The following is a 12,932-nucleotide window of genomic DNA, read 5'->3' as shown; positions in this document are numbered from 1 at the left end:
ATTTACACCAGTTAAACCTATGTGCAAATTTTGTGTCTTTCACTACTTTTCAATCTAAGCTCTGTACCAAGTACCTGCAGAGCTGAGAGTTTATTGCTTCTCTCCCTGCTTCAAAGGTTCTTTGAAGGGGAGGGGAAGAAAAAGAGAAAAAGCACTTTCTTAGCTGCTCATAGATAATATTTCAAGGGCTTCTGTAATTTCTTGCCCTCTCTAAACTGCCTTGAGAAACATCTTTGCCTTTCAAAGTTCCCACTGTCAGGAAACCTGGAATTCAGGGAAGACCATCTGTGTGCTGTTAGAGCAGGAGATGACAAAGGGACAGGCTTTCTGTTATGTGAAACTTTTTCCCCTTTCCCTGTGAGCACCCATAAACTCAAGAGCATGGATGTGCTCAGACATGCCAAGGTGGGCCTGGGCAGCAACAGCATCACTGCCTCCCTACCTCACCCTTTGTGAAACCTCAGCTTATCACAGACAATGAGGGCCCCACAAAGCTAAAAGACCTCCCAGAGCCACATTAGAGATGGTCACCAGCAGAAGTGACGAAAGCCAGGCAGAATCAGCTTGGGCAGAGAAACAAGGCAGACCCACTTTAACTTTCTATTTCAAACTGACTTCACTTAATGAGGTCCAGACACTTGTTGAAGTGGATGGGGGCCGCCCGGTGTACCAACATTGGAGAGGAAAACCAGAGCCGAGCTCTGTGGGGACTCATTTCCATGTGGTTTCAGTGATAAGTGATCTTTGAACAGCCACACACCAGAGGACAACCTCCGCAATCACTTTGAACCACAATCAAAACCAGCCTCTCGTGTACCTCCCATCTGCCTGAGGACAGGGAGGATTAATTGTTGAACCAGGGATGTCCACAAGTACATGAAGCAGCTCACACCCAGCCTCTCACTTCATCCTGGGAGTGCCCAGAAGAAAAGCCTCCTGTTGAGTGATGCCTTACAGAGGCATTGCCAGGGAGCTCCTTGAGCAACAGCATGTCACAGGGACAAAGCTTCCCTCCCTCCCATGGGCTGACACCATGCTTCCACATGTGACACCATCTCACTACTTGAAGCTGATAGTTTTTCTAAGCCCCTGCAGAGGCTCTTTTCAAAGCGGGTGAGAGCTCCCTATTTCCAGCCTTTAAAAAGCCATACCGAGGGAGATGTGCCCCATACCTCTGATAGCACTACCTTAACCCCCACCACCTTTCAGGGAGTGTCCCAGGCCACATTCATCCATGTGGCTCTCCCAGGAATATCAGTGACCACTGGCATCTCTTACCTTCTGCTGCATGGCGGGCGGCTGCGGGGCCAGCACCGGGTCAGTGATGTAGGTCTTCTTCGTGCCCTGTGGCTGGTAGAGCCCAGGGGGAGCCTGGCCCATGGCATTACTCGCAGGATACGCCGGCTCGGCCTTCCAGGAGCTCTGCGGCACGTAGGGCGCCTCGGAGCCGTTCCTGCCGCCGTACCCCCCGTAGTAGGGGTCCTGGTAGCGGCCCTGTGGCGGCGCGTATCCGTAGGCCGGCTCGGCGGGCCGGCCGGGCGGAGGCCCGTAGCCGTAGCCGGGCCCCTGGGGCTGCGGCGCTCTGTACTGAGGGCCAGTGGGCTGGCGGGACGGCGCGGGGGCGTAGGGCTGGCCAGGCCCCAGGCTGCCGTAGTGCCCGGGCTGCTGGCTGGGCGGTTGGTAGTGCGGGCTGGGCTGCGCCGTCCTCACCTGCACGTTGAAGGCCGGGCGGCTCGGAGTGGAGGCCGTGGCGTAGGAGGCCGGCACTGGCTGCGGCTTCAGGGTGCCAACGGGAGTGACCGGGATGGGCGCTGGCTGCCCCGGGCCCTTGGCAGTGGATTTCTTGGTGGCGGTGAGGGGAGGCTGGTTGGGGATGATCATCCGCTTGTGGCCAGTGACAGGAGTGGACACAGATGGAGTGGTGGCAGCAGAGCTGCTTGAGGTCCCAGAGCCCTGGAGAGCAAGAAGAGACACAGTGTCAGCAGGAGAGGCCACTTGGGCACCGGGTCGAGCAATGAGGGTGGAAATGGGGGTTTACAGAAACATCTGTGCAGCAACTCAAACTGCTCAGAAAAGTAAGAATAACCTAGAGCCACACGTTACAGAATGGTTATAGCAACCTTCCCCTGCTCTGACAGAACAGGGACGGCAGCAGAGCAGAACTGTCGTGCATGGCATTTCATCTCTCCTTGGAGGCTTCTCCTCCGCCTCCAAGCAAACAAACAAATTAAAAAATGATACACGCAAAAAAAAAGGGAGACTCCCCAGAGGATAATTAGGGAAAACCCCATGCATTCCTGTGAAAATGAGTCTGTTTTGAAAAAGAGAGAAAATGAGATTACAGTCTCTATGGAGACATGAAATTCCCTGGGTCCCTAGAGCACCTGTAGGGTTCTCCCCAATACAGGAACTCCTTTAACTGTGCAGGAGGCAGCAGATTGGGATAGTCTGCAAGCAGGTCCCAGGCTGTAAGAATAAACTCCAATCAAAGCAAGTTACTGAGGTGTCCCTACCCTGGCTGTACAGGTTGAATACCTGGAGTGACCCCAGAAAAGTTAAATGCTACACATGCTTCATTAAAGGGCAGAAAGTGGGTCAGGATTTCCAAGAGCTTCAGAAGTCAGCTCCTACCAGGGCAGCCATGTAACCAGTGCCCCAGGCACAGCAATGCTGGGGCAGCCAGGGAAGAGGATCACAGCAAATGCTGTCGCTTCCTGCAGTCTGGCCATGGAATGAGGCTGTGTTGCAGTGACGCTGTCTAACAGGCATTGTAAATCCTTCAGTCTAGTGTACTTGTTTGTCTGGCTTACCTCACATTTAAATGTTCAAAAACAGCAGTGTGAAAAGATCTTACTTAAAGAGCTAACAATGTGAAAGTTTCTAAGGAACACTCACCAACATTCTTTATGATTTTTCACTACATCAGAGAAGAGTAAACTTGAATTTCTGGAGTTAGGATTAGGCATAATTTCTTGCTTCTCTATTTTCCATTATTCTAAAAGAATACCTGAATTGTATGCCTTCTATGGAGAAATGCATTAAAGTGAAGACATGCAGTTTTACAGCACTTAACACCATAGTTATACGAGGTTATATCTCATTCAAACTTCCTGTACCAGACTTGATCTCATCCATGATCTGCTTGATAATCTACAAGTTCACGGCAGCCCAAAGGCAGACCAGCTCAGCCTTTACCCATGCTTATGTGCACTCTAAGGCATGTGACATCTTTAAATGACCTGTATTTGTCCCCAGGTGTTCCTGTTTATGCAGGCACCCTGACCTCCACCTACTGCTCCACCACCCTCTTGGTGGGGAGGGCATGGTGAGCACTCTTTGGGACCTGCACAAGCTGTACTGGGGCCAGAGAAATCCTGTGCCTGGTCAGCAGGTGGCGGCAATTAATTGCTGCCAAACCACCCGGGGGGGCTGGGGGAACTTCAGCTACCTTGAGCCTCCAAGGGTTCCAAACCCATCCTCTGTACAGGGTGGCTGTGGCCCGCAACATTTGGTAACCACTTCACACAAAGAAAAAGAAAGGTAAGTGCAAGCCACTCAATTTCTACTGCACAGCCTACAAGCAAGACTACCCAAGGGATAAGGAAGCTCTACCACCCAACTGGCAGCTCTTCCCTGGTGATGTGCAAATACTTTTTTGCTGATGCACTGGTAAAGACCTTACTCCTGCAATCACACCTTCAGGGCAAACCTCCCACAAGGAAACACTATAAATCAGCAAAAAACCCCAGGCAAATAAGAGCATCAGTCTGTTCTGAGAGGTGTGAAAGGTGTGCATTCAGAAGTGGGGAATAATAAGGCAGCAAACTTCTGCTGGAGGAAAAACATCTCAATGTATTCACACCCTGACCTTGCTAACAGATCCATGACAAGGCAGCACATAGACAGACAGAAGAGATTTTCAAACTGGGAGCAAGGAAGAGCTGAAACATGTCTCAGCTGAACTGCAAGGGCAGAGACAGGTTAAGGGTCTGTAGCCCTCCATTAATACTGTCTGATTCTTGTACTTCTGAAACACCTGAAGGGAAGCTGGCACTCCTCCATTCCTGCATCAGAAAACAACTGCACCAGCACTCACTGCTAGCAAGAAAACTTGCTTTCTGTCAGAATTGTTCTCCCATGTCAGGCTGGCATTTATGCCTGGGAGTGCCAGAAACTTTCCCATTTCCTCACCTATTCATTCTTGTAAATTATAGTAGTTTGTCCACTTACTGTAATGGGATGAAAGGTCCACAATGCAGCACCGTGTAATTACCACCAGAAAAGCATTTTTCTTTTCCATGTGAAGAGGTAGAAGGTAGATAATGTTATAAAGGCAATGGCCTGTCTGGGGGAGGGGAAAATACCAAACCAAAACAACATAAGTGAGCCCTGTTCATCACATTCTGCATTTCTGAATGCAGACTCTGGAAGCAGGTCATGACAGAGGCTACTAAAGCTCTTCTGATCCTATCTCAAGAACTGGGGGGCTTCAATCTTACATATAAACACCCACATAACACATATAAACATCCACATAACACTTCACTGATGCCAGTCCCCTGCCTGGACAGGAATACAGCTAAGAATGAGTGATAAACCCTTCTTCCAAAAAAACCCCAAACCCTCACAATCTGTGGACCGGTAGCGAGCAGCTCCTGTGTTTGACACTACAAAGAGGATGAGCTGCAAGTATCCCCTCCTGCATCAGAATCCAGTGAAGGAAGGTGGCAATTTGGGGGAGCAGAGCCCAAACTTTGCTATCAACACCACAGCACAGGCCCGAGCAAACAAGTACTGGTCGCATTGTGGCATCAAACCACAGGCTGCCTTGAGGAGGAGGAAGTTTGCATCAGTAGGAGTCCCCAGAGGCACCCTGCGTGACTCATTCTGAATTCCTCTGAGGGCACTGGGCAAGTGTGTGATGAAAGCTGGGGTTTATGGGGGGAGGAGTAAGGATAGCTGATGTGGTGTAGTAGAGAAATGGGACAGGCTACAGGGAATTTAACACTACTGGAACATTGATGATTTATGAGGACACAAGTTGGTTGTAGCTCTTGTGCAAGGGCACAGGTGAGGTATCACCATAAATCCTCTGCCCTTTTGCCTGAGTGAGAGAAGGGTGGCCACAGTCCAGCCATGCACTCAAATATCACCCCTGGCTTAAACCTTAACATTACTAATGGAGTAAGAAAAAACTTTACAAGCGAACAGTAACTAAGGACAAGATTCCTGCTCTGAGGACAGGAATGTGTGGAAGGACAAGAAAAGGGTACTCAGATACCAGCAGAAGAGAGATTTCAACAGCTGTCTGGAAGGCACTAGGATAGGAGGGATGGATGAGGCTGTAAAGGTGCCAGGTAGATAGAGCAGAAGGCTGGAAGGGGTTATCTATATCACTGAGTACAGTCTAACAAAAGAGATGGCTGTCACAAATGTTTCATCCAAGTGAATCCATAGAACTTCCACCAACACAACCAGGCAGACTCATCCAAAAGCACATCAAAGTGACTGCTCAGAAACATGAAAACAAGTAGAAACAGGAGAAAGAAAAAGGAGAAAGACAAAGAGTGAATTCATAGGAGCTCAGGCATCCCTTTCTCCAGCAGCTCCTGGACAGCTCATTTCAAAACCATGCTGCATTTGCAAGTGATTATCGCAGTCAAACACACTCTCTGACATCCTCTGAGGGCTGTTTTCAGAGGAAGACAGGCTTTCCTCTGCTCGCCATGCCCTGATGAAACTGTCTGACACACTTCGCAAGTGCAAATTAAAACCACGCTACTTACCATCAACCCCTTCTTGCAAATTCATATTTGCAAAGAGAGTAAACTAGAAACCCCAGGTGTTGATAATATAGAGCCGTTGAGAGAAACTAGAGTAGGAAGGAGTTAAATTCAGAACCTCATCTACCACAAGCATTATAATACAAAATCTTTTTTTTCTAAATGGGAAAGCACAAGAGCCTTGTTTAAACACAGATGGAAGTACCTAAATGTACTGCCTCTTCTACAAATGAATTATCCAGCAGTTCAAGTAAAGGTGAACCAATACTGACAAAATCAAGTAAAACTCAATCAAATGTGGGAGGAAAAAAACCCCAAAACACTTCTAAAAAAGTTTACCATGTATAACCATGAGTGGAATCGTCTTGCTTGGCAAATCCTGCCTTGTCTTTTTAAATGCAGAGGAGGTTTATAAACATTTTCAGGAGTTTCTTGTACCAACCACCATGGGGAAAGTCTATGGCATCGTGATAAAGCCACACTGTCCAATGGATCTGACTGTCAAAGCTGGGTGTCTGGATTCAAAGCTACCCTGATGGGAAAACCAAAATCCCAAGTATTTTTGATTCTTCACCCTATAGAAATTATTTACATAAATCTTAAATTAAATTCAATGTACATCTACAGCTAAAAAGTCATTGCATAGCTACTAGAGATGAATCCTGTTGTTCTACAGAAATTAACCTATAATTCTTTGCCATTTGTCAGGGTTAAATGTTAAAAAGAGTACAGAATAATCACAGTCTACAGCATGAGCATGATTCTATATGACCAGCTGGAATCCATATGAAAAGGACTTCATTCTTTTGCTTTGCACATTTGTAGAATTAATTTTATAGAATCCCTTCAGTTACTCAAGTTTCAGAGACTGAATCAAAAATGCCAATACAAAGTTTATCACATTCTATTCAATTCTCCAGACATTTCTTCATAAAGGTACAGTTGAATAGCTTTAGCCCTTTAGCTGTCAAATTATTACATACAAAGGTACATTACTCCAGCTCAGTGATTTTCAACCTTTATGCTCAGCAGCCGCCAAATGTTTCTCAGAAGAGACAAGCTCCTTTATGGAGAAAGTTAATCTACTGACAATAAACACGGGTTTTTCAGTTACCTTTCATTGAATTCTTCTTAGTTACCTTAGGAGTGATCCATGGACCCCCAGGGTGTGCAGAGCAGAGGTTGAGAACCACGGCTCTAGCTGGGGCTGCCTTTTTTGGGCATTTCAGTCACTAATTACTCCAGGATAGGAATGAAACAACTCTTCTTCCTCGAAAGGCAGAAACCTGGCAACTACCGGTGGGCTGAACCCAAGATGCGGCGTCCTCAGGGGGCTGCTAGTTCAACGGGCCACTGCAGCATCTCTCCTCCTAACTCAGCCCCTCTCCTGCATGGTCCACTGACACAAGCTGGGCTGAAACACAGAGCCAGCTCAGGCCACCTGAAATCCTTTATGTAGCACTCAAAGGTGGTGGAAGTTGGAGGCCTGGGTGGGAAGGGCAGCAAATGGTGAAAAATCAACTTGGCTTTTCCTGTCACCAGTGATGGGCATTCACCTTGGCTAGCTGAAGGTGCTTAAATCTCTCTCTCTCTGAAATGTACCTCCACAGGGTCATTTATTCCATTCTAATATTGAAGCCTAAAAGAGGGGAGATGAATCATCCACTGGGGGAATCTACTTCTCTCTGCTGACTGTATAAGAAGCATAAAAACAGGCAAGACAAGTCACTGAATATTTAGACAGCACAAGTTAGTGGAGACAAATTCCACAATAAGCAGGTAATTTTGATGTGACTGTAAGAAGCAGAGATCCCTTTTCCCTGCATTAAGTGCCCTGCCACTCAAGCTCAGCTACAGCAGCACACCAAAGGGATTACTGAGTGCCAGCAGCTCAGACAATCTGCCAGGATCCTGCTGCAAGCTGTAGCCAAGGCATGACCAAGAGGTTGTGTTGCAAGTTTATTTCTAGTGTATGAAGGGGGCTGACATGAATGGGACACCTTTCCCCACCTCCTCTTCCACCTCTGTGCTGAACAGAGGTTCCTGCTGGAATTGGATCTGCTGCTTTTCCAGGAGCAGCATCTGGGCTGGGCCTCCCTTCTGCCTGAGGTAGCAAACCTCAGCTCCCCCTCAGTATGGGAAAGACAACCCCTGAGAAAAATAAAATACTCTGCTTTGAAACCTTGGTCTTTAGGTACCTGAAAATGTGAACAGGGATTTTAGGGGGTTTCCTGATGTGCAGACACCTCTACCTCCTGCTGACTTCAGATTCTGTATTTGAACAAGCTGCTTTGCCCAGTGATAATGTATGGCCAAGTTCCCCTGAACCTGTCTGAACCTTTTTCTGTCTGAAATAACATCTGGGTGAAAATGAGAAATCTGGCCTCCCATTTGGGACTTGCAGATGCCTGGAGTCCTGGTAGAGCTCCAGCTGGGCTGCTTCATGTCCGAGATCCTGAGTGGAAGAACTGCTCCCATTTGGCACACCTGATGCATTTTCAATATACAGCATTCCCTGGCCTTCTTTATGAGGTCCAGACAATCCAAGCACACTGAGGCCACATCTCTACAACTCTGCACTGCTGCTATGCCGTGCACACAGCTCAGCTGCTAACACAGATTTCTTTTAAGTGTCAAAATGTCCTCAGAACCCAATCCAAAGTTTTGAAGTCTGGTCCAAACCTTAAACCCCTCAGCCAAAACACGTTTATAATCAGATGAAGTTTTTCTTTACACTTTCATCATTCTCTCATTTCTAGTTTACAGCTGACAAGCAAGTGTCACGGATGTATGGGTTGTGCATGGATCAGCAGCTACACTCAGATTTGCAGATGTGAGATTCAATTTGATCACCAGAAGCTATCAAGGTATTCAAACAGACTGCTCCCAGGCATTATACCAAAAGAAGAAGAGGAGAAATCTAATAAAGTGTTCATCTCTGGTTCTCAAATGAAGAGAATACCTTGTGAATGCCATAAAGTGTTACAAGAACACAACTGCTTCTGAGGTTTGATCTGTTTTTCAGCTGCTGCCACAGGTGGAAAAGGAGTCAACATAGTTGTTAATGCTTCTGCCCATAACCTCTTTGTACTCCTTGTGATGGCCCAGCCTGAAACCGTGGGAGATGATGCACAGAAGAAAAGGTGCTAAGAGCTGACCTCCAATATTTTATCATGGAAAACAGCCTTCCACAACTGACGCGTGCAGTTACAGACACACACCTTGGTTCAGCTTTCAGTGCGGGTGTCAAGTGTTCTAAGCAATCTGGGTTTCCACTTTGCAACACTCCATTAATTTCAAAGAGCCTGAACACATCTGAAAAATTTGGTCTCCAAAACACAACAGTGTTATGCCAGGGAAGAATTTCCTTCTCAGTTTCATATTTACTTTTTTGTTTACCTAGTACTATCGCTACGATGGCTACTCTGAGCTTTTTATTTGCTTTTCCTTTTCTGATGACTGATCATCTGGTATTTATGAGAAGGACTCTCTGAGAGACTTTAAAAGATGTGCAAACAATTGACCTAAATACTTTTAGTGCTGGTGGACAGTCAAGGTCCATAATTCTAGCTTAATTCATTGAAAGGGTTAGTTATTATTTAAACTCTTCTACTTAAGCAATTCAACTTGACCACTTCAAATGCAGTAGCAACTTTATCTACAAGAATATCAGATATCAGCATGAGACGTAACTGTCAAAAAGTTACAGAAGATGCCAGTCAAGAGAAGTTAAACATTTTCTGAATTCATCTTGGGATATTTCTGTAATTTCCTACTCTTATCACTAAAATGACATTATTTGCACCCATCAGGACCTGAGAACCATGCAATGGCACCCCCCAGCACAGATTTAATCAGTGGCACATGGACTTAGCAGTAAATTACATAAAGAGCTGTAAAAGGGCACCACATCCCTTTGGCCACACCAAAAGGCAGAACTACTGAGGACAATCCCAGAAGCAAAGACCACAAAAAAACCAGCACTGCACCATGTGAAGACAAGTCAGCATGTGCATCAAGCATTGAAACAGCTCCTTGAGGAACACCTCCTCTAAGTCTTAGCAATGCAGGAATGTCCAAAACATTTCCATTCACCCAAGTGGGTCCTTCTAATGGGCTGAACAAATTCCCTTGTTTAATTTAGGCAAATATTGCTAAGCCTGACAATGGGGAAGCCCCCACCACCTATAAATAAGAACTTTGGGTAAGCAAAGTATTTTTATGACTTTTGCTATTACTAAGCTAGTAAAACTTAAAGTATCATAATTACAGCACCCACAGACTTTTTTTCCTTCCTTTTATAACTTGCTATTCGTAATGGAAAAGAAGTTCCTGTGCATGACAAATATGGGCAGGTTTGAGGGTTATACCACTATCCATGGATGCGCATCATGATTAAAAAAGTGGTTTAAGAAGGTATAATGGAAGATGCATGAGTGAGGGAAGAGGTCTGCACATGTGAGTGACAGGCCAAAATTCCACATACATGAAGTCTTCTGGAGAAGTCTTCTACAATTTATATGGAAAAGTTATCATTTTCTATTGTATCTTGAACAACAGACACAAAGAATAATCCAAAACCGCTATAAAAACTTCTCATTTCCTACTAAATTGCAAAGGAATTTTAGAGTGTTTATAGAGTATACAAGCTTTCTTCCTTTATTAATTCTAGAGAACACTAAAAAAGTGTACATATGCACACATAAAATAATAGGAAATACATATGCACCCAGACAGTACTTGGTTTACTTTGTGTTACTTATTTGTTTACGATTCCATTTATTTGCTGCATTGCATTTATAACCTATTTATCTTTTCAAATTCCAAAACTCTATTAAACCAGATTTAAAACATTTTCCTACCAGAGGGCATAAACATTTTCAAATGTTAGTATTGTCTCTATTTCCTGTGAAAACCATGTGTTTTCATTCTTCTTTTCCCCACATTTTAAAGCCTGTGCAAATAACAGTGCAGAAGAGCAGAAGCATCAGTGAACAATTCTGTGTTCATACAACATCTGCTTTCTTATGGTTCACTTGAGGTCCAGAACCCACTGTCATCTGCCAGTATTTTTAGTGGGCTACAAAACGGTTCAAGTTAATAAGTTGAGAGGTTAGCATCAGGAAAAAACTGTATAGCCACACAAAAAAAAAAAGTCTAACAAAAAACCCAACCAAACAAACAAAAAAAAAAACCATAAAAGACAGGCATATGTGATAGAGAGGTTATTTTCCTATTAGATTCTGCGTACACCTTTCCAAAAGGCTGATGAGCTCCAGCAACAGGTCAAATTTAACAGTTTTCCCAGATGGCTCCTTCTGGGAAGTGGAGTGGAACATTCCCTCATTTATCCGTCTGCCTGGGTTATCAGCACTGCCCGAAATACCTTAATCTTTCCACAGCATCACACACTCCAAGCACGATGCTGAGAAATCTGATTGGAAAGGTTTTCTTCCACCTGCTGTAGCTTTTAAAATTAGTCTCCAGGTATATAAATACATACACCAAGATACAAAGAAACCCCCTGCAGCACTTCCAGTCAAAACACCAGGGCAGTGCTATAACCAGCCAGAAAGAGTGAAAGAGAGAGCATTAATTTATAGCACAAGCAAAAAAGCCATCTGTACCACAGAAATACTTGGGCATGAAACAACACAGAAAGTTAAGATTATTTTTAAATTTAAATGTTAACTCAGAGTAATCACTGTTTCTGCACTATTTTCCTCTTCTCATAGAACATATAATTACATTAACTGTATGGTAAATAAAATGCTTACTCAAATAACTCACTGATAAAAATTTAGAATCACAACAGTATCACTGTAAAAAGCCTGTGTAAAGGAATGTCAAATCCATTGCCTCACCAGGCTTCGTTCTGTTGCAAATGGCATTATAAATTAATCCAGTTTTCCTAAATATGCCCTGAGGAAACAAGACCACAAATAGCCATTGTAAGCTTTAATATAAAAAACCCACAAAAAATATGAAAGAACAAACAAAACCCTTCTCTTCATTCTTAACCAGAATGCAAGAGCTGTGTTTTCAATGACTGATACTGCTGACTAGGTTATATAGTTTGCAAAAAAAAGTCAACATTTTTGATACAGCTAAATACCGTATTCCAGTTTAAGACCAGGCTTTCTCCTTTGCCACGCTCCATTCTGCTCAGTGAGTTTTAGGAAGAAAAAAAAAATTCCTAAACTTCATCACTGATGACCTAGTGAGCCCAATTAAGTTATGATTTGTAATTTTTCCCCACTTACATTGCTCTTGGACCAAAATAACATCCCAAAACATTTGCTCCATGGCTTGCTGACTGGGTTATCACAGTCACAGCTTACAACTAAAATACTCTTCCACACCCCTCAGTGACTGAATTACGTTTTTTTAAAGTGCTTTATATCAAGCCAGATTCTGATCTCAGGGACAGTGGTGCCAGCTCACGTGTGTCTATTGACTCCAGCAGATTTACTCCAAACATCCTGGCTGCTGCAGATCTGGATTTGACCTTCTACTGCCTCTGAATTCACTGGGTTTGTCTCCCCACGGGGAACACAGCGGAGGTTTCTATGCAAACAGTAATGAATCCTACCAATCTGACCTTCTCCAGGTATTAATTGTCCAGCTTTCCCCAAAACTCAACACGCTAGAGATCTTGGCAATACATCCTGCTGCAGCCTGAATGAAAGCAAATGAAATTTCTAATCAAGATTAAATGCAGCTTGCACTGGACTAAGCCTCAGCACCTCGAAGGATTCAGCTCAGCCTGTCCCAGCAGCAGCACTTCCAGCTGTGCTCCTGACCTGTGCACCCAGCCACGAACCCTTCTGCACGAGGAACTGAACCCAAGTGTGCTAATTCCAAACAAACAGACATAGCCTCCCTCTCTCCTCACTTCTTTCCTTGTGGTGGATGTATAAATGCATACTGATGGCTACTGTGACTTGCAGTCTAACTAATTTTGACATTTTTAACTCCAGCATTTGAAACAGTGACTTTCCAGCTCTGAAGCAGGAGTCCTAAATGCTAAAAACCTTTGGGACTGGGGAGTATTAATTTTAAATCTGTGAGCTTGGCTTCAACAATGTTTTTAACAAGGGTTCAAAGCTCTCCAAAACTCAGCAGTGCATGCCCAAAAACTGAAACAAA

General features: G+C 44.6%; 1 protein-coding gene across 16 annotated transcripts in view; it reads right to left on the bottom strand.

The window, feature by feature from the left end:
* The window catches only part of LPP (LIM domain containing preferred translocation partner in lipoma), a 331,648-nt gene that overhangs the window by 126,833 nt on the left and 191,883 nt on the right, over positions 1-12,932 (bottom strand). For all 16 annotated transcript variants that reach the window (XM_064385623.1, XM_064385626.1, XM_064385629.1 and 13 more), the window contains one exon: positions 1,279-1,953. In XM_064385623.1, coding sequence (XP_064241693.1) covers positions 1,279-1,953 — 675 coding nt within the window. The remainder of the gene's footprint in view (positions 1-1,278; positions 1,954-12,932) is intronic.

Source organism: Passer domesticus, chromosome 11 (genome assembly GCF_036417665.1).
Source record: "Passer domesticus isolate bPasDom1 chromosome 11, bPasDom1.hap1, whole genome shotgun sequence".
In the NCBI taxonomy this organism is placed as follows: Eukaryota; Metazoa; Chordata; class Aves; order Passeriformes; family Passeridae; genus Passer; species Passer domesticus.
Note: the sequence above shows the minus strand (reverse complement) of the source record. Positions and strands in the feature narration are given on the sequence as shown.